The 22,683-nt window shown below is 36.6% G+C and overlaps 1 protein-coding gene across 1 annotated transcript; it reads right to left on the reverse strand.

Moving 5' to 3' along the window:
• Positions 1–5,105: 5,105 nt before the first annotated feature.
• LOC114540489 (zinc finger MYM-type protein 1-like) lies at positions 5,106–8,131 on the reverse strand. The gene is made up of 2 exons (XM_028560624.1): positions 7,253–8,131; positions 5,106–5,180 (listed from the first exon to the last, which is right to left on the reverse strand). The coding sequence occupies exons 1-2, from the start codon at positions 8,129–8,131 to the stop codon at positions 5,106–5,108; spliced, it is 954 nt and encodes a 317-aa protein (XP_028416425.1).
• Positions 8,132–22,683: the final 14,552 nt, after the last annotated feature.

Raw genomic sequence — 22,683 nt, forward strand, 5'->3', positions numbered from 1 at the left:
TTTTGCCATCTAAACATTTATAATTCCCTTGTTTGATGATGTAATTTTATTCCTTACAGGGGAAGTCCCAACATCGAAATTCAGCAAGGACATAAAAGAGTCATATCTACGAATGAAGGATTGGAGAAATGTGGGCAATAAGTGGAACTTGTGAATGAGATTGAATGCTTGCAACTCTATCCTTTGGTTGGCAAAGAAGAAGATGAATTTGGTGGTAATTCTGGTGCAATCCTTAGATGTGAAAACGTGCTTTTCCCTGTACAAAGATAAAGCTTATACGCTAACACCTGCTAGGGCTGCCAAGAAGCTGTCCAGAGACTGCACGAGAGACTGCAAGAAAGGATTGAAGAACTCATGAATGGCAAAGGAGCTTACTGGCGGAAGCTGAAGAGTTCTGTGATCCAACACATGCTTTGTGTCTGTGACGGAGAGACACACTTTAAAGCACTTACAGCACTGAATGAGGAAAATAATCTAATGAAGACGAATTATAAAGCCGCTGAAACATTGCTAAAGAGTGCTCTGGTTTCCATCAAGTCGAAATCGGCTGGAGTTCATTACGAAGAGCAAGTTGCCTTTGCATATTCTCTTGGTGCTCAAGTTGGCCAGAGTGGGCACTCACAGAAATTAGTTCCAGACCTTGTAAGATGTCTGATTGAAGTTCTGAATTGAAGTTCTGAAAACGAAATGCTTACCTAGCAGAGGTCTTCCCCCTCACTACTATATGGCTTTGGATAAAGCAACTGTTAACAAGAGAACTAATCAAGCAGTTATTATTTGTCCAACAATTGATGGTATTAAAGTCCCAATTGTTGTTGGTGCGCCTGAGGTGTATAAGCATGGTGATGATGGTGATGTAGATGGGGGCAAAGCTGAGGATTCTGGTTAACAAGCTTTTGAACAAGTTGAGAAGAAATTTGGTAAGACTGCATTGGACTATATGGTGGGTAAGTTCCTTGTTTGTAGTTATTGAATACCTACTAGCTTTAGAATAAATGGATTTAAATAACTAAAATAAGCATAAGATGGCCTATAGCATAGTTTAGTATTATTTATTTTTCAAACTAGTGCAATTCATTTATATTCTTTATATGAGATGGTGTTTACCAAGCCACTGGTTTCCAAGAAACAATAAGCGATGATGATACAAGTCTCTTTTTGAAACAAGTCCATTGGGATCCATCTCACTGGCTTAACCTTGTCGTTACATATGTAAAAGATGGAAAAATTGGAACTTCAAAAGAGTATTTCACAAGTTTCATTGAAAGAACAAACAGATTCTCAGAAGCGCTGAACAGGGGGAAAGGTAAGCACCTGCTTAATTTAGACTGAGTGTTTCTATTCGTTGGGAACACTAAGCCAATTGATCATTTAATCACAGGGAGAAGCATACTGGAAGCCACGGCCAAGCAGCTCGAAGTGAAACCAACTGTGTTGACAATCTACTCACAGACAAGATTTGCTAGTTCACCATATGTGCAGTGGCAACGTGTTGTCAAATCCTACAAACTATTTGTTAAAGCATTGGAGAATGCATCTCTGGCTTTATCTGATGAACAACATCCATTACAATACCAAGCTCTTGGACAGGTAGGATATGTCTGTGACAACAAATTAGTTGTCCCAATCATGATTCCCATTTACTGTTGTGTATTAAATATTGTTATTTCAGGACTTTATTGTCAACTTATTGCTGATGCATATGTTTGCACCTTTTGCCAATGTGATGACAGCTTTTCAAAGCATTTCCATTCCGCAATGGAAAGCTTATTTGTATGCCAAGAAAGTAGCAAAGTGGCTCGTGGATGCATCAAATGAGTGTTATATACATGGTAACATGGAGTTCTTTCCAGCAATGAAGAAAAACATGGAGGTATACAATATGCAGCTTTTGGTCATACACATAAATTATAGTTTAAAAACTTGGTTAAACTTAAAGTAATTATTCAATAATGTAAATTTAAAAAAAAATAACTAAATTTTTGGCCTGTAATTTTCCCTTCGATTATGCGTTAGGATATCCTGAATCGTGATCCAGAGAGCCATGACCCAGCTGAAAGACCAAGGTATGACGGCATAGAACTTGTGTGTGGATGGAAAGTTACCGGTACAGAAAACGTGGAACTTGCTTCTGGTGATTCAAGCAAAGGAAAGCACTTTACGGCAATGGAAGAACGCAATACGTAAATTGATATTGGAAAAGGAGATATTATTATTATTATTAAAAAATCTTCAACGAGGAGAGCTCCAATCACACAAAGGTGGTTTTCATGGAGGCCCTCAGATAAAAAGATGTTTACATAAACACACATACCATATACATAGACACTAAAAAGAATAAGTTAAAAGTTTTAAAACAAGCTGATTATTCCAAATACTGTCCAAATCTTCCTCAAACCGTCTTTTGACAACCTGTGATAAACTCACTGACTCTACCCGTTCTTCAACAACTTTTTGAAGGAATTTATGGGTATCATCTGCCTATGAGTCCTTGGTAAACTAGTCCATGCAGCAAAAACAGTTTGTGTAGTTAGTCTCTTGCCCCAATTTGTTCTTGGGGTTGAAAGACGGTTAAAAATATTATCTCTGAAATAGTATTTAGTATTACAATCATCCTTATTAGTTAGTTCATGCAAATGTGAAATGTACTCTCCTTTCATAACCCGATGGGCCAACATTGCTCTATAGTTCCTTCTACGTGTTACCATCCAAGTTCCTTTACTGCTTCTTCACCACTTAGTGTCTGGGCCAGTATCTTCTTTGCAAATTTATTTTGAAAGCCTTGTAACTTCGTCATTTCTGCCTTTATACCCGGTTGATCACCCCAAAGAATGCTCATGTAGTCCATATGTGGTAGCACAAGACCGTTAAAATATGCAATCTTGCACTTTACATCAAGATGATATTTAATTCGATGGAAAACCGCAAGCTGGTGACCTAGTTTCTTAAATACTTGAGCAAGATGTAATTTCCATGACCAATTTTCATCCAGCATTGCTCCCAGATATTTATAACTGCTTTTCCGTTCAATTTCTTTGTTATTTATTTGTAATGTTATGTCATCAAAATAGGTCAGCCGCTGTGAGCTACCAACCAACATCATTTTACACTTCCTTGAATTTATTGCAAGCTTATTTATTCCATACCACATTGATATATTGTCCAAGTCTCTTTGAAGGAGAGACTGTAGCTCCGTTTCACTAGAACCAACATTATACAGGACCGCATCGTCAGCATAAAGAATCAACTTGCTGGTAGTTAAGCAATTTTTCATTGAGTTCACGTATATCGTAAAGAGCAGTGGCCCCAAAATTGACCCTTGCGGTACTCCCAATTGAATAATCCGGTCCTGTGATTTTTCGCCATCAATGCTGACAACTTGCTTCCGGCTTGCAAGGTAAGATTTGAACCACCGAACAGAACTGTCATCTACTTCTATAATAGATAACTTTTTCAGTAAGATCTTATGGTTAACAGAGTCAAAAGCCTTGGAAATATCTAAAAAAACTAGACCGTTGACCGATCCTTTATCCATTTCCTGCATCACCCAATTGTTTATCTGGGCAACCACATCCTCCTTCCAATATCATTTCCTGAAGCCATACTGATGTACATAGATCCAGAGAGCCATGACCCAGCTGAAAAACCAAGGTATGACGGGATAGAACTTGTGTGTGGATGGAAAGTTACCGGTACAGAAAACGTGGAACTCGCTTCTGGTGATTCAAGCAAAGGAAAGCAACTTAGGGTAATGGAAGAACGCGATACGTTCGCGATGGATGAAGAACAAGTTGCTGTTTTGCCTCAAGCCAGTTGATGATAAACATCAACAAATCGCCAATTCAATTGTGGCTGATCCAGAAACGAAGTTGATGAAAATGGCTAAAGGCACAGTGACAACAAAGAAAGTCAAACTACATCCCTCATTAACGTTCGAGTTCAACAACCACCCAACTCTACAAGCGGCGGTCGAAGAAGACAAAGTCATTTCCATGTTGTACAATGACAAAACTCTGTATTTGATAGCTGGGAATGTATCTATGACAGCCTTTGACATAGCGATGTCTCTTGGGGGCTCAGAGACAATTGTTGAAAGCTTCTACAGCGTGATGGATACACAACGAAAAGTTTGCCAGCAACACACAATGCTTGTATTCGTAGTATCCTTGATTGGTCAATAAACAATGTCCTCACCATTGAAGACATTGTATGTAAAGCAGCTAAACTTTATGTTGATGGGTCATCAGAAAAAAATTACCACAGCATCGTGTCGGAACATTAACAAAGAAAACTGAGACATGGTACATGGCGAGTCAAGTTTTGACACATTTAAAGAAGGAGAAGGGACGCTATCCATTCCTGGTGTAATTGTAAATAATATATTATATGGAGTTTTGTATAGCTAAGATTGAGATTATTAATATTTCTATATACAATGGTGATAGATCATCACATCAAATTTTATAGTATTAGCATATCTGTGACTAATGGTCTACAGCAACTAAGCATTTGAATCTGCTGAATCTTGTTATCGTGTATCCAAGGGGTACATTGGGGTGTAGCCAAGGGGTCCCTCAAATGATCTGGATTGGAAGACCACCTTTGTGAAAAACACAAACACACAGATACAGTAATATATCGAGGTTGGGCAATGAAGTTTTCTAAATAGACGTTCTAAAATGCATCAAATGTTGTTGTGCAAAATTCCGAAATTTTTCCTGAGGCTGAGGCCAGCAAAAACAGTCCTCCCGAGTGTTGAGACCATATGGCTACGCCTCTGCATGTTCTTAAGTTCTTTTGTGTTTTGAATGGGTTGATTACATATAATAGAAATATATTTTGTCATACTTGGAACTGTAATGGCTATAATAACAAAAATATAAATAACATGTTGCTCTGATGTTTTCTTTGAAGTGAAGTGCATTCCTTTGACCAATGGGCTATTAGAATAGTTGATGTTTCAAATAATTTTAACACACATACCCTTCTGCTTGCTCAACAACTTCCTTTGCCGTTTTAATACCAATACCCTTTAATGTTTTCAGATTTCACAACCACTCAAAACACACATGACTTTAAACTTTTGAAGTGTATAATTGGACTTCTTAAATTCCAGAAACTTTTTCACTTTCCAAATCAATTAAGTCACTACTGCCATCACAGCGGAACTTGAATATTACCTATAAACAAACAATTTACTAATTTAAGACAAACCTCACACCTCACCACACAGTGTAATGATGATGACTCACATAACAGGACCGTACACAAAGGGGGGGAAGGCAGTTGGGGCAGAATGCTCAGAATGTTACTGTTTCAATCATCAGTGGTTTCAATGCGTTTTGTCCTTGTAATCTTGTTTGATGAAACTATGCTGAGTGGCGCATTTTAAAATACTGTCCTAAGCCAAGGCAAAGTAACACGATTTTAACTTCTAGACTTTAACTTCTGCCAAATATTTGGTACTTTTGGTATTTGCTTAGTCTTACAAGAGGCCAAGCAAAGGCAATGCCAATAGTGAATAGAATCGCAGTATACAATTCTGGTACTGGTAGTGGTTGTACAACGTTTTGTATAAAATATGGGAAAACTATCAATATCGATACTTATTGTCGAGGGGCAGTTACTACAGGTATAAATAATTAAAATTATTCGTTGGCTAATGTAGATCACATCCATAAACAAGTAAATCAGAATCTTCACTTATGGCTATGTCTGTAAATCCATTCTGTTGCAGAAAGGCTATTTGAGCATCTGCTCCAAAGGTGCCAGAATATATCGGATATGTCTTTCTCTACATAGCTATAATATGGAATAATTTCAAATAGAAATAATGAAGCCACACAGTCGTGACTCTCTGGTTATGACTCATGCACAGTGGCGGACACTAGGGGGGGTGAGGGGGGGCGATCGCCCCCCCAATAATTTTAGCTGAAGCTTTCATTTTGAAAAGTGGAAGCACGAGAAAGTTTTCATTTCAAGAAGTAAACTGTAAAAGCACTACTTTATAACAACAGCAGCAAAATGGCGTGTTTTAAAAAAACAAGCGAAAGTATTCTAATCCCACAAAATAAGTGTTATGAAGGAAGTTTGGATAAAGAAATTTCTTACAAGTTACAACATGCTTGTTGCTTCACATTTTTCCATTGTCATATGAATTTTGCTTCCCAAAGGGTTAGAAATGTTCACACATTGCATAAAAGACTTACAGCGAAAAATATACTAAGCACAAATGTACAACAGATTTAAGCAGCATGCTTCTTTAGAAACAATTTTAATCTTCTCATTTGACTATTGACACGACGTAGCCGTAGGCATAGCACTATCGATGGCTATAAACAATAATAACAACAGTTGAAACTTGAAAGTATCTACAGTATTAAGATGATAGTTTAACATGTTTTTAATTAAAGGGTGCAATTCGGGCTTTTTGATTTACCCAACGATCAAGCACTTTGTCCAAGTTTATCCTTTTTAACAGGTCTTTGTTCATCGATAGTAACATAAAGTCATTGGCCAACGAACTGTCTAAGCTATTACGAACCCAGCTCAATATCCGATTCATAGCACTGAAGCTTCTTTCCACGGTTGCAGTACCAACTGGCAAGGTCTTCGATATGGCGATCACCTTGAATAAGTTGGGGTACAACTCAGGGTCGATGTTCTTTCCGGCTGCAATTAGAATCTTCGCCCGTTCACACTCGGTTTTAAGCAAGGGAGAGTCAATATGGAGACAATCTCCAAATTTGGCAACGACACTGGACAGAGTCGTGTAATCCAGGTATGTCGATTTTGATGCATCTAAAGCCTCCAGAGCTCCCAGTATATCAGTATTCTCACCAGAGAAACGTCGTTCCAACTCCTCGAGGAGCGTGGGAACAGAAGCTGCCTTGAGACGATTACAGAATTGACGAGGGCATGCAGATCTTGTGGAATCTTGTCTGGAAACATGTACGGGATCCTCATAGTCCAAGGTAATGTTCACAGTCGAGCATAGCTCTTTGGCGGTTTCAATGATGTCGTTGGTTTCAATCTCAACAAGAAGCTTCCTTACAGCCACCATTTCGTTGGCTACGTTTAGCCATTTGACATTGGTCTCTTGCATAGCCTTACTTAATCCATGCATTATTGACAAAAGCTGATGAAGAAAGCAAAGGGAGATAACAAATTTTCCCGAGAGAATTTTGTGATAGAGACCCGCTGCTGAATCGGCTTGTTTTGAATTGGAAGCACCAATCTTCTGAAGGCTTACAAGAATCGCTCGGAGTCTTTTAACCATTATATTAACACCCTCAAACTTACAAGTCCATCGGACTTCTGTAAGAGAGGAGGCTGCCATTATGGGCTGTTTTGGATAAAACTCCTTTTGAACAGCTTCGAATATTTCTCTGTTGCTGGCGACGTTGAAAATGGTGTGTAAAGCCTTGTAGACATTTATTACATTACATGCTTCATTAACTGTACGAAAATAAGCCGCAACAATCAAATTCAGACGGTGCGCAGCACAGTGGATATAAAGCAACCAAGGATAATATCTCCTCAGTTTAGCAGCTACGCCTTCGTAACATCCGCTCATAACAGATGCGCCATCTGCTCCAAGCGCCAGAAGAGTGGCGGACGAGCTCAGTTTTTCAATTGTTGCCAAAACCCCTTCATTCACAATGGTCTGGGCATCAGTCTCTTTAAGTCTAGCGAGATCATAAAATCGTTCTTCGATTTGTCCTTCATCGTTTACAAACCTAAAACAAGTCGACAGCTCTTCATGCCCCGCATTATCTTTGCATTCATCGATGAGCATTGAATACATCCCCGCTCTGTCTATCTGTTCCTCTATCAGATGTCGAACCTCGGAAGCCATGGCTCTTATCAACTCAAGCGAAGATCGCTTTGATGTGTAGTTGTATGCTTTGTATGTTTGAATCACCCTCCTATGCAGTTGTTTGAATGTTGGGTTAGTGCGTAGCATCACATTGATGAATTCTTTCCACTTTCCTGCATTGAGCGACTCGTCAGTTTCATCGTGCCCTCTATACGCCATCTCTTCAGAACAAAAGTACCGATGATACTCCAACAGCGTCTTCATGTATTCTCGATTGTTTTCCACTAAAGACGGTCTTCCAGGATCTAGCATATTTCCAATACTAGCCCCTGGATTATTTTTCTGGATGTTGTAACTTTCCCAGCGAGTCATGGAAAGGAGGTGATCAGAGCATGCGTCATGGGCTTTAAATCCGCGATTTTTTTCCATCGCCTTTGACCAGGTAGAAAAACCAACTTTAGTGAATGCTGTGTCGCTCTTTGACGTCGATGTGCTAAAGTTCCTACACGCAAAACAAAATGCTTTGTCTTTTGCAATGCTGTATTCAAGCCACGGATAACTTGTATACCAGGTTGCTCGAAAACAACGATTCTTCTGGCCTCTCGGATAGGATCCAAGGTTTGGGTGCGAGGGCCCATCCACCAAAGTTCCAAGATCACTCACTGCAGAGTCTAGATCAACTGGACGAACTCCCACTTGCGGCGGCTGAACAACACATACTGAAGGAGTCAACGGAGTAACAGCAGCAGATGTTGACGGGATTAGAGAGCTTGACACTGTATCGTTGTCAGTAGTCCTGACGTGAGCGCTATCTTCTTCGTTCACTGTTGTGGTTGCCACAGCTCCAGCTGTTAATGGTGCTCCATCTGATTCATTAGTCACTTCAAGATTTGCTCTTTTAGCAAAATATGAAGTTATTGTGCGATTTGCAGTCCTCTTAATATTGTTGAAGTTCGCCTCTCTTAATTGTTTCACCCGTCTCAACAATTCACAATACAATCACTCACGATAAGTTTAAAATATATATTGGAAAATGGATTTCAAAAGATTCACAATTTCACATTCACAGTGTACAGACTTTAGCCATATGAATAATGCATGTTTTGCGCTTAGCTATTTATACTAACGGGTAGGTGTAAATTATGACCTAAATTCTAGATATAGAACTATGACATAATTTCTGATGCAATACGGTAATACTTTATGAGTAAGCAAATTTATCGACAGCCAATGACTAAGCTTAATCGTGTCCAATTACGTCAGTCTGTAGGCTCTAAACGCCTATCCGGTATGGTTTTCGCGTCGCAGCGGAAGAGCCTGATACTCAGGTTACAGCGGAAGGTTATCCAATACAGTGTAAACATGGCCTTAAAGTGGCTGTCAAGTCCGTCCTGCGCACGATTTTGTATTGTTTATTTCTTTGTTTGTTCGGAAGCGTTTTGAAATATTCCTATAATCTGCTCATAAACACTGTTTTTTTCCCGTTTAGCGAATGGTTGTAACTTCGTATTTAACATGAAATTAAATGTATTAAATGTGTATTTTACATCAGAGAATGATAAACTTTCTATTTTTAACACATACAACAATTATCTTCGTTAAATAGTAGCATATATGCATTTTGTTGGACACATTACTGCGACTCGCAGTAATGTGTCTGCGAGTCTCGTAAGTAAATGTCATCATTGACATCGCTGAACGGTCGAAATTGTTTAAGTCACAAATGTAGATAATCATCCAGAATATTTTCTCTGAAATGTTGTTTTTTTTATGCTTAGCATGTGATTTATAACAAAATGCACCATTAAAATAGTGTTTTGAAAACCTAAAATTATTTACAAAATGTATTCTCAGAATGCTGCAAATGCCATTTCAGAGATCCAAATTTTAAAAATTTTCCGGGGGGGCATGCCCCCAGACCCCCCTAGAAGACTTGTGCCTTCGGCACTCGCCACCCCAATAATCAGTCAAATTCCGCAGATCATCTAAGCTTTTGTTGGCAATGGTTTCCCCTCATGCACCCATAACAACTCAGACGATGTCAAGATGGTTAAAGAACGCTCTAGGGACTTGCGGGGATTAATCCTGAGTATACAACAGGACACTCGACTCGAAGTGCATCAACATCAGTAGTGGCTGAATCCGGGATTCCGCTCGAGATAGTGTTACAGGCAACAGATTGGGCATCAGCCGAGACCTTTCATAAGTTTTATCATAAACCAGAGTCTAGAGATTTGTTTACGAGAACTGTCCTTTCTGTTAGTTAGTAGTTACATATATTGGGTGCATTGTAGTTACATATGTGTGCATTGTTAAGTTGTACATTTATCCATGATGGAATTGAAATATATTGCATTAAGATCGAATGCTCATTCAGTTGTCTTTGAATTCTGCAACAGTATTGTGAAGATCAGTCGAAGAAGATGTGAAGGAGAAATGAAGTTTCCCTGGAGGGTTCTTACCTGAAGGGGAGACGTAGTTCTCCGAACATTTTCGTAGACTGATATGAGCAATACTGTTCCCCGACCAACTTGGAAGGAGGAGAAACATTCCCTGTTTAATTTTAGTTATGTTATTTTATATATTTTCCTTCCCCACCCAACCTTCATTCGCATCCAAAAAAAAAAAAATGCCAGCAGGTTCAAGAGGACAATTGGGACATGCGCAGTTCGTTTTATTAAACGTGGTTTCCTGACCTCTTGCCACTCGAGATCTGCAACAGTATTGCTTATATCACTCTACGAAGACGTTCGGAGAACTACGTCTCCCCTTCAGGTAAGTACCCTCCGGGGAAACTTCATATCTCTTAAGATTCAAGTCTGACTGGCCACCCCGCAAATCAGTCGAGATACGTCCGGTAAATTCAAACTGACCAATCACAATGCAAGGATTGGACTGATTTGACCACTTTAAGGTCCATATCAGTCCGGCCACCCCACAAATCAGTTGAGATAAGTCTAAATGGCTTCTCTACCAATCTAATAAGAGGGCAGGCCCACCCGATTCTGCGAGTTTCTTACAATTTCCCTCTTTTTTTTATGAAAAATATTGTTCCAACATTACTGGTGAAAGCTCAATGTTTCCATACAAGCAAGTATGTGCATTTTGTAGCAATGCACACACAATATACATCCTACCAATGGCATTCATGTTAATTTTTTGCTGTTTTTTAATGTCAATGAATGAAAAGTCTGGACTAGTACAACAGTGTGCTCTCATGCTGTTTGCTTCATACGGCCCAGAAAGATTGGCAAACAAACCATTTGGCCAGACGCTTGCCTAACCCTTCACCCCCCATCTAATTATTTAAAATGAGCAATCTGCTTACATTTAAGGCGCCAGAATCTTGCCTCTCACACTCTTTGGAAAAGGAGTTTTGTTGAAATGGGTGACATTTCATGGATGTGAAATCACTCATTTTTCACACCATCCCAGACAATTCTAACCCTTTGCCCCCCACCCTCATCCCTCCCACAAACCTACATGTATTATCTGTATGTGCTATCTCATGCGAAATAGAGTTGTATAAAGCATGTATGTGATATTGACTGCAATGCCTCACTCTAAGGTTATAGTGAATGTAAAAAATATTGTAAAGTTGTAAATCATTAATATTTTATTCGCTTATTGATGTTGTTAAAGTGTGTATCAACCAAGCACAAAATTACTGATGTATCTTGTGTAAATACACTGTTTGATGTATTTTAAGTCTAAAAGATATCTGTCAATGGTACTTGTTAACGGGCTAACTTGATAATGGGTTAACTGGCCAAAAGCATTAAATACGCAGGGTTTCCACAATGCAAGGAAATTTCCTTGCAATTAGCAACCACAGGGGAGGGAGGGGTCTGTTTTAATATAATATTTTATGCATTCTTTTCAAAAGTTCTTTGTTTCTCTCTTTTGTCATTGCCATTCCCCTATGAGAACAGCAGCCATATGCAAATAGGTTGTGGAAACTCTATAAATACGTATGCGGTGTACCAACAAGCAAGCTAATTTACTTATTGATGTCACCATGCAAACATACAAGAATATTATTACTTATAATATGTTTAAATGTTTCTTCATACTAGGAAATATTGTTCGAGAGATGCTATTATTTATTTGTATATTATGTTTAACTATATTAGTTACTTATAATATGTTTAAATGTTTCTTCACACTAGGAAATATGGTTTGAGGAGATATTATTAATTATTTATATATTATGTTTAACTATATTGGTTCGTGCATAAAAAGGAAGGGTGTAGTGTATCTACTATACACAATTATTCACATATCTTGCTGAAGAATATTATTACTTAATACTTATAATATGTTTCAATGTTTCTTCATAGTGGGAAATATTGTTTGAGGAGATGCTATTAATTATTTGTATATTATGTTTAACTATATTGGTTCATGCATAAAAAGGAAGGGTATAGTGTATCGACCATACACAATTATTCACGTATCTCGCTGAAGAATATTATTACTTATAATATGCTTAAATTTTTCTTCATACTAGGAAATATGGTTTGAGCAGATGTTATTAATTATTTATATATTATGTTTAATTATATTGGTTCATGTGTAAAAAGGAAGGGTGTAGTATATCTACCATACACAATTATTCACTTATCTTGCTGAAGAATATTATTACTTAATACTTATAATATGTTTAAATGTTTCTTCATACTGGGAAATATTGTTTGAGATGCTATTAATCCCCGAGCGGGCGCGGAGCGCCTGCGAGGGTACTAATTCCGCTCGGAGATTAGGAATTACACCCGGAACCCGGTAGAACATAGCCGAATCCAAAGTTGTCCAAATTCTTTGTCATGGACGGTCGACGTTGGGTGGTTTTGTAACGTCTGGTAATCAACGAACGTTCTGATTGGCTAAGACAGAAAGTTTTTATTTCAATGTCAGCAATTTATATTAACTGTCATTTTGTAAACATTTTTGTAAAAGCGTTTCATAAACTTTGTGCAAAGAAAGTAAAACGAGAAGAAACAAGATATATGAAGCATGACAGTTAGCAAAGATGAACGTGGATACGGTCAAGACAAAGCCGTGTAAGAGGAATAATTCATAATCTGCAAACTTATAAATGTTTTCAAAGACAAAGGGTACGTGTTTACTTTGTTTATTTCGTATTTGTTTCGCGATAAGAATGAGCCGTATTTGTATATTTTTCAGCTTTGTATGCCGTTTATTTGTTAAATTTTCAGCTTTTTATGCAAACGCATAAACCTGTGAAAGGCTATTACACCTTTGCTTTAACTTCAAAAAGTGTTTTTGAAAGTTTAATTTGAATTTTGGTATCAAAAATACACACTATATTTATAAAGTATAAAACTTTTAGCCGCCGGCGTCAACTGCAATTACAGAATAAAATAACATTTGGAGTTTTTTCTTTGTCTGTGAAGATTTTGTACTGTTTTAATCGTTTGAAACTTCGATTTTAAACCGTTATTTAATTGCTGGCATGGTATAATGCAGCAAAATTGAACGGGCAATGTTTACACAAGCTTTATGATTATTTTTGTATTGAATGATGGAAACATTAGCTATAATATACTCAGTAAAATATAAAGACTGATTTGAGTTTTGTGTCATTTCATAATATAAGTTTAGGTCAGGTTAACTCACAAAATTGTGTACTTGGTTTGAAATAGCGAGGGGTTGCTGCATGCATGTATTTCTAGTTATTTGTATATTATGTTTAACTCGCTATATTATGTCCCTGCATTAAAAGGAAGGGTATAGTGTATCGACCATACACAATTATTCATGCATCTCGCTGAAATACACTATCCCTCAAGGTATAATTAGTTTTTAATTTCTTCTTTGAACAGTACATATGTTTTAAAAATATTTATCCCCGAGCCGGTGCGGAGCACCGTGCGAGGGTACTAATTCCGCCCGGAGATTAGGAATTACACCCGGGACCCGGGAGAACATAGCGAAATCCAAAGTTGCTCAAATGTCATGGACGTTCAGTGGTCATGGTACTTGTGCGCATGCGGGAAATGCGAACGAGTGTAGACTGGTAATCGGCAACTTCCTGATTGGCTAAGACGAAACGTTTGTGTTTCAGTGAAAACGTCAGCAATTTAACTGTCATTTTGCAAACTATTTTTTAAAAAAATGTTTCAAAAACGCAATGTGAAATGTGGAATCAAATAACAGATAAAACACTGGAAAGAGTTTAAAATATTATCATAACTGGAGGGATTAGCAATGAAAAGGAACAACTCGATCATAATCCTTGAAATGGTAGGAGTCTATTTTGTTTATCTCGAGGTGTATTTTGTGTTTGCTGTATGAATACATTTTAGTATGACCTTGGTACAGTATGTCGTTTTGCTCGGTTATGCGAAGATGTGACGGACTATTTAAGGCTTTACATCATCGTTTTAACTTGCAAAAAAGAGTCCTTAAAAGTGTAATTTGGTGTTTTAATATAACAAATATCACTTTAAAGGTTTATATATAGTCGACTGCAATCACTGCATTAATTTAACAATCAAAAAACAAAATTCGACGTTCACTGCTTGGTTATTTATATTATTTGGGCTGTTTTGATGTTTTGAATGTTTAGCTATAATGAAGTATTAAGCAGGAAAGCGGGTGATTTCACTTCACCTTTACGACTGTGTTTGTTTCCGAAATATTTGAAACATCAGCTATCGGCTTTAAATTTAGGGCATTTCATAATATTGAAGGTTAGGTCTGGCTAGCTCAGGCGAGGGGTTGCTGCATGCATGTATTTCTAGTATTTTAACTATTGGTTTGTGTATACAACGTCAACGGGTATATTAACCATTAGCTGTTGAATGTAGTCCACCCGCAAAAGACATTCATGAAGAATACTTAATATGTCTAATTGCTTTCTGAAACAGGAAAATATAGTTTAAAAATATATAGTTATTTGTATATTATGTATGTAACTATTGGTTTGTGTTTAAAACGTTAAAGGGTGTATCAATGCAGGCGGTTCGCAGGAATCTATGATAGTATAATAACTCTCAGATTGGTTGGCAGGCGCAGTATTTATACTAGCCAGATTGACCAATCTCGCCAATCCAGACTGCTGCTCAAATTAGCTAGTGCCAGTCTGCCGTACAGCAACAAACACGCGTTCAAAATGGCGGTGTATAGTGACCACGAATTATACAAACAAATTATTTTTATATCACTCAGAATGTATTGTATATGTACGCAGGCGGTGTACACAATGCACATGCAAGTTTATGTTGTTTGTCAGAATAACAAAATGGCATTGGTTCATCGAGTCGTCTGTTTTCGCCACTTAATATTCTTATATATTGCCGTCCATTCCGGACCATTCGTCACTCGTAGTCGTGGATTGTGTGAATCATGAATGTGTGTTTTAAAGTTTAAAATTTAACTTTAATACTATAATTCACACTGAAAATATTAGAGTTTTATAAAGTAAAAATTTTACTGATAAAATTTCTTTTCAAGACAGTTATTATTTGTCAAGAGGGGGACCAGTAATAGTAATAGCAACAGAATAGTAATAGTAATAATAGCAAACATTTATACAGTATTTCTAGTCGTTCAACCCTCCCAAGCCTACGCAAATATTTTGTGGAAGGAAATATTTGTAATCTGAAAAATGTTGTCTGATTTTTCTGTAGCTACTAGCTAGTTTGTCCAAAATGAATTTGTCACACAATGCTATACACACTACTACGTCGATCATTCATTCAAATTCCAGCAAAAGCTTCATTTCAACAATCCGCACTTTTGGGGACACCCTGTATTAAATCACGTGTCCTATACTAAAGAAAAGAATTAGGCTCCAATCTTTGCTAGTATAATTACTATGAGATTGGAGTGTAAGATTCCAATCTGAGCCCCCATTGTGTTTAAACATACCAGTGTTACTGGAAATGAATGAAACAATACTAGAATTCCCAATATTAAATCACGTCCTACACTAAAGAAAAGAATTAGGCTCCAATCCATGCTAGTATAATTACTATGAGATTGGAGTGTAAGATTCCAATCGGATCCCCGATGGAATTTAAACATACCAGTGTAACTGGAAATGAATGAAACAATACTAGAATTCCCAATATTAAATCACGTCCTACAAAGAAAAGAATTAGGCTCCAATCTATGCTAGTATAATTACTATGAGATTGGAGTGTAAGATTCCAATCGGATCCCCAATGGAATTTAAACATACCAGTGTAACTGGAAATGAATGAAACAATACTAGAATTTCCAATATTAAATCACGTCCTACACTAAAGAAAAGAATTAGGCTCCAATCCATGCTAGTATAATTACTATGAGATTGGAGTGTAAGATTCCAATCTGAGCCCCGATTGTGTTTAAACATACCAGTGTAACTGGAAATGAATGAAACAATACTAGAATTCCCAATATTAAATCACGTCCTACACTAAAGAAAAGAATTAGGCTCCAATCTATGCTAGTATAATTACTATGAGATTGGAGTGTAAGATTCCAATCGGATCCCCGATGGAATTTAAACATACCAGTGTAACTGGAAATGAATGAAACAATACTAGAATTCCCAATATTAAATCACGTCCTACACTAAAGAAAAGAATTAGATTGGAGTGTAAGATTCCAATCTGAGCCCCCATTGTGTTTAAACATACCAGTGTTACTGGAAATGAATGAAACAATACTAGAATTCCCAATATTAAATCACGTCCTACACTAAAGAAAAGAAAGGCTCCAATCCATGCTAGTATAATTACTATGAGATTGGAGTGTAAGATTCCAATCGGATCCCCGATGGAATTTAAACATACCAGTGTAACTGGAAATGAATGAAACAATACTAGAATTCCCAATATTAAATCACGTCCTACACTAAAGAAAAGAATTAGGCTCCAATCTATGCTAGTATAATTACTATGAGATTGGAGTGTAAGATTCCAATCTGAGCCCCGATTGTGTTTAAACATACCAGTGTAACTGGAAATGAATGAAACAATACTAGAATTCCCAATATTAAATCACGTCCTACACTAAAGAAAAGAATTAGGCTCCAATCTATGCTAGTATAATTACTATGAGATTGGAGTGTAAGATTCCAATCCGATCCCCGATGGAATTTAAACATACCAGTGTAACTGGAAATGAATGAAACAATACTAGAATTTCCAATATTAAATCACGTCCTACACTAAAGAAAAGAATTAGGCTCCAATCCATGCTAGTATAATTACTATGAGATTGGAGTGTAAGATTCCAATCTGAGCCCCGATTGTGTTTAAACATACCAGTGTAACTGGAAATGAATGAAACAATACTAGAATTCCCAATATTAAATCACGTCCTACACTAAAGAAAAGAATTAGGCTCCAATCTATGCTAGTATATAATGAGATTGGAGTGTAAGATTCCAATCGGATCCCCGATGGAATTTAAACATACCAGTGTAACTGGAAATGAATGAAACAATACTAGAATTCCCAATATTAAATCACGTCCTACAATAAAGAAAAGAATTAGATTGGAGTGTAAGATTCCAATCTGAGCCCCCATTGTGTTTAAACATACCAGTGTTACTGGAAATGAATGAAACAATACCTAGAATTCCCAATATTAAATCACGTCCTACACTAAAGAAAAGAATTAGGCTCCAATCATGCTAGTATAATTACTATGAGATTGGAGTGTAAGATTCCAATCTGAGCCCCGATTGTGTTTAAACATACCAGTGTAACTGGAAATGAATGAAACAATACTAGAATTCCCAATATTAAATCACGTCCTACACTAAAGAAAAGAATTAGGCTCCAATCCATGCTAGTATAATTACTATGAGATTGGAGTGTAAGATTCCAATCGATCCCCGATGAATTTAAACATACCAGTGTAACTGGAAATGAATGAAACAATACTAGAATTCCCAATATTAAATCACGTCCTACACTAAAGAAAAGAATTAGGCTCCAATCATGCTAGTATAATTACTATGAGATTGGAGTGTAAGATTCCAATCGGATCCCCGATGGAATTTAAACATACCAGTGTAACTGGAAATGAATGAAACAATACTAGAATTCCCAATATTAAATCACGTCCTACACTAAAGAAAAGAATTAGGCTCCAATCATGCTAGTATAATTACTATGAGATTGGAGTGTAAGATTCCAATCGGATCCCCGATGGAATTTAAACATACCAGTGTAACTGGAAATGAATGAAACAATACTAGAATTCCCAATATTAAATCACGTCCTACACTAAAGAAAAGAATTAGGCTCCAATCATGCTAGTATAATTACTATGAGATTGGAGTGTAAGATTCCAATCTGATCCCCGATGTGTTTAAACATACCAGTGTAACTGGAAATGAATGAAACAATACTAGAATTCCCAATATTAAATCACGTCCTACACTAAAGAAAAGAATTAGGCTCCAATCTATGCTAGTATAATTACTATGAGATTGGAGTGTAAGATTCCAATCGGATCCCCGATGGTTTAAACATACCAGTGTAACTGGAAATGAATGAAACAATACTAGAATTCCCAATATTAAATCACGTCCTAGACTAAAGAAAAGAATTAGATTGGAGTGTAAGATTCCAATCTGGCCCCATTGTGTTTAAACATACCAGTGTAACTGGAAATGAATGAAACAATACTAGAATTCCCATATTAAATCACGTCCTACACTAAAGAAAAGAATTAGGCTCCAATCATGCTAGTATAATTACTATGAGATTGGAGTGTAAGATTCCAATCTGAGCCCCGATTGTGTTTAAACATACCAGTGTAACTGGAAATGAATGAACAATACTAGAATTCCCAATATTAAATCACGTCCTACACTAAAGAAAAGAATTAGGCTCCAATCATGCTAGTATAATTACTATGAGATTGGAGTGTAAGATTCCAATCGAGCCCCGATGGTTTAAACATACCAGTGTAACTGGAAATGAATGAAACAATACTAGAATTCCCAATATTAAATCACGTCCTACACTAAAGAAAAGAATTAGATTGGAGTGTAAGATTCCAATCTGAGCCCCGATGTGTTTAAACATACCAGTGTACTGGAAATGAATGAAACAATACTAGAATTCCCAATATTAAATCACGTCCTACACTAAAGAAAGAATTAGGCTCCAATCCATGCTAGTATAATTACTATGAGATTGGAGTGTAAGATTCCAATCGGATCCCCGATGGAATTTAAACATACCAGTGTAACTGGAAATGAATGAAACAATACTAGAATTCCCAATATTAAATCACGTCCTACACTAAAGAAAAGAATTAGGCTCCAATCCATGCTAGTATAATTACTATGAGATTGGAGTGTAAGATTCCAATCGGATCCCCGATGGAATTTAAACATACCAGTGTAACTGGAAATGAATGAAACAATACTAGAATTCCCAATATTAAATCACGTCCTACACTAAAGAAAAGAATTAGGCTCCAATCATGCTAGTATAATTACTATGAGATTGGAGTGTAAGATTCCAATCGGATCCCCGATGGAATTTAAACATACCAGTGTAACTGGAAATGAATGAAACAATACTAGAATTCCAATATTAAATCACGTCCTACACTAAAGAAAAGAATTAGGCTCCAATCATGCTAGTATAATTACTATGAGATTGGAGTGTAAGATTCCAATCTGAGCCCCGATGGTTTAAACATACCAGTGTAACTGGAAATGAATGAAACAATACTAGAATTCCCAATATTAAATCACGTCCTACACTAAAGAAAGAATTAGATTGGAGTGTAAGATTCCAATCTGATCCCCGATGTGTTTAAACATACCAGTGTAACTGGAAATGAATGAAACAATACTAGAATTCCCAATATTAAATCACGTCCTACACTAAAGAAAGAATTAGGCTCCAATCTATGCTAGTATAATTACTATGAGATTGGAGTGTAAGATTCCAATCTGATCCCCGATGGTTTAAACATACCAGTGTAACTGGAAATGAATGAAACAATACTAGAATTCCCAATATTAAATCACGTCCTACACTAAAGAAAAGAATTAGGCTCCAATCTATGCTAGTATAATTACTATGAGATTGGAGTGTAAGATTCCAATCTGAGCCCCGATTGTGTTTAAACATACCAGTGTAACTGGAAATGAATGAAACAATACTAGAATTCCCAATATTAAATCACGTCCTACACTAAAGAAAAGAATTAGGCTCCAATCTATGCTAGTATAATTACTATGAGATTGGAGTGTAAGATTCCAATCGGATCCCCGATGAATTTAAACATACCAGTGTAACTGGAAATGAATGAAACAATACTAGAATTCCCAATATTAAATCACGTCCTACACTAAAGAAAGAATTAGATTGGAGTGTAAGATTCCAATCTGAGCCCCCGATTGTGTTTAAACATACCAGTGTAACTGGAAATGAATGAAACAATACTAGAATTCCCAATATTAAATCACGTCCTACACTAAAGAAAAGAATTAGGCTCCAATCCATGCTAGTATAATTACTATGAGATTGGAGTGTAAGATTCCAATCGATCCCCGATGGAATTTAAACATACCAGTGTAACTGGAAATGAATGAAACAATACTAGAATTCCCAATATTAAATCACGTCCTACACTAAAGAAAAGAATTAGGCTCCAATCTATGCTAGTATAATTACTATGAGATTGGAGTGTAAGATTCCAATCGGCCCCGATTGTGGTTTAAACATACCAGTGTAACTGGAAATGAATGAAACAATACTAGAATTCCCAATATTAAATCACGTCCTACACTAAAGAAAAGAATTAGGCTCCAATCCATGCTAGTATAATTACTATGAGATTGGAGTGTAAGATTCCAATCGAGCCCCGATTGTGTTTAAACATACCAGTGTAACTGGAAATGAATGAAACAATACTAGAATTCCCAATATTAAATCACGTCCTACACTAAAGAAAAGAATTAGGCTCCAATCTATGCTAGTATAATTACTATGAGATTGGAGTGTAAGATTCCAATCGGATCCCCGATGGTTTAAACATACCAGTGTAACTGGAAATGAATGAAACAATACTAGAATTCCCAATATTAAATCACGTCCTACACTAAAGAAAAGAATTAGGCTCCAATCTATGCTAGTATAATACTATGAGATTGGAGTGTAAGATTCCAATCGGATCCCCGATGGTTTAAACATACCAGTGTAACTGGAAATGAATGAAACAATACTAGAATTCCCAATATTAAATCACGTCCTACACTAAAGAAAAAATTAGATTGGAGTGTAAGATTCCAATCTGATCCCCGATGTGTTTAAACATACCAGTGTTACTGGAAATGAATGAAACAATACTAGAATTCCCAATATTAAATCACGTCCTACACTAAAGAAAAGAATTAGGCTCCAATCATGCTAGTATAATTACTATGAGATTGGAAGTGTAAGATTCCAATCGGCCCCATGAATTTAAACATACCAGTGTAACTGGAAATGAATGAAACAATACTAGAATTCCCAATATTAAATCACGTCCTACACTAAAGAAAAGAATTAGGCTCCAATCTATGCTAGTATAATTACTATGAGATTGGAGTGTAAGATTCCAATCTGAGCCCCGGTGTTTAAACATACCAGTGTAACTGGAAATGAATGAAACAATACTAGAATTTCCAATATTAAATCACGTCCTACACTAAAGAAAAGAATTAGGCTCCAATCTATGCTAGTATAATTACTATGAGATTGGAGTGTAAGATTCCAATCGATCCCCGATGGAATTTAAACATACCAGTGTAACTGGAAATGAATGAAACAATACTAGAATTCCCAATATTAAATCACGTCCTACACTAAAGAAAAGAATTAGGCTCCAATCATGCTAGTATATTACTATGAGATTGGAGTGTAAGATTCCAATCGAGCCCCGATGTGTTTAAACATACCAGTGTAACTGGAAATGAATGAAACAATACTAGAATTCCCAATATTAAATCACGTCCTACACTAAAGAAAGATTAGGCTCCAATCTAGTATAATTACTATTGAGATTGGAGTGTAAGATTCCAATCGGATCCCCGATGGTGTTAAACATACCAGTGTACTGGAAATGAATGAAACAATACTAGAATTCCCAATATTAAATCACGTCCTACATAAAGAAAAGAATTAGATTGGAGATTGGAGTGTAAGATTCCAATCTGAGCCCCGATTGTGTTTAAACATACCAGTGTAACTGGAAATGAATGAAACAATACTAGAATTCCCAATATTAAATCACGTCCTACACTAAAGAAAAGAATTAGGCTCCAATCATGCTAGTATAATTACTATGAGATTGGAGTGTAAGATTCCAATCGATCCCCGATGGTTTAAACATACCAGTGTAACTGGAAATGAATGAAACAATACTAGAATTCCCAATATTAAATCACGTCCTACACTAAAGAAAAGAATTAGGCTCCAATCATGCTAGTATAATTACTATGAGATTGGAGTGTAAGATTCCAATCGGATCCCCGATGGAATTTAAACATACCAGTGTAACTGGAAATGAATGAAACAATACTAGATTCCCAATATTAAATCACGTCCTACACTAAAGAAAAGAATTAGGCTCCAATCTATGCTAGTATAATTACTATGAGATTGGAGTGTAAGATTCCAATCGGATCCCCGATGGAATTTAAACATACCAGTGTAACTGGAAATGAATGAACAATACTAGAATTCCCAATATTAAATCACGTCCTACACTAAAGAAAAGATTAGGCTCCAATCTTGCTAGTATAATTACTATGAGATTGGAGTGTAAGATTCCAATCGGATCCCCGATGATTTTAAACATACCAGTGTAACTGGAAATGAATGAAACAATACTAG

This window comes from Dendronephthya gigantea, unplaced genomic scaffold (assembly GCF_004324835.1).
Source record: "Dendronephthya gigantea isolate DGI-Jeju-01 unplaced genomic scaffold, DenGig_1.0 000235F, whole genome shotgun sequence".
Lineage (NCBI taxonomy): Eukaryota > Metazoa > Cnidaria > Anthozoa > Malacalcyonacea > Nephtheidae > Dendronephthya > Dendronephthya gigantea.

What these genes read in the sequence shown, in the direction of transcription:
- LOC114540489 (XM_028560624.1), bottom strand. Translation starts at nt 8,131, where the DNA reads ATGCTAGATCCTGGAAGACCGTCTTTAGTGGAAAACAATCGAGAATAC. An exon ending in AAAGACTCCGAGCGATTCTT is followed by an intron (nt 5,181 to 7,252) that starts GTAAGCCTTCAG and finishes GTTTGTTTATAG; the next exon opens with GTAATATTCAAGTTCCGCTG.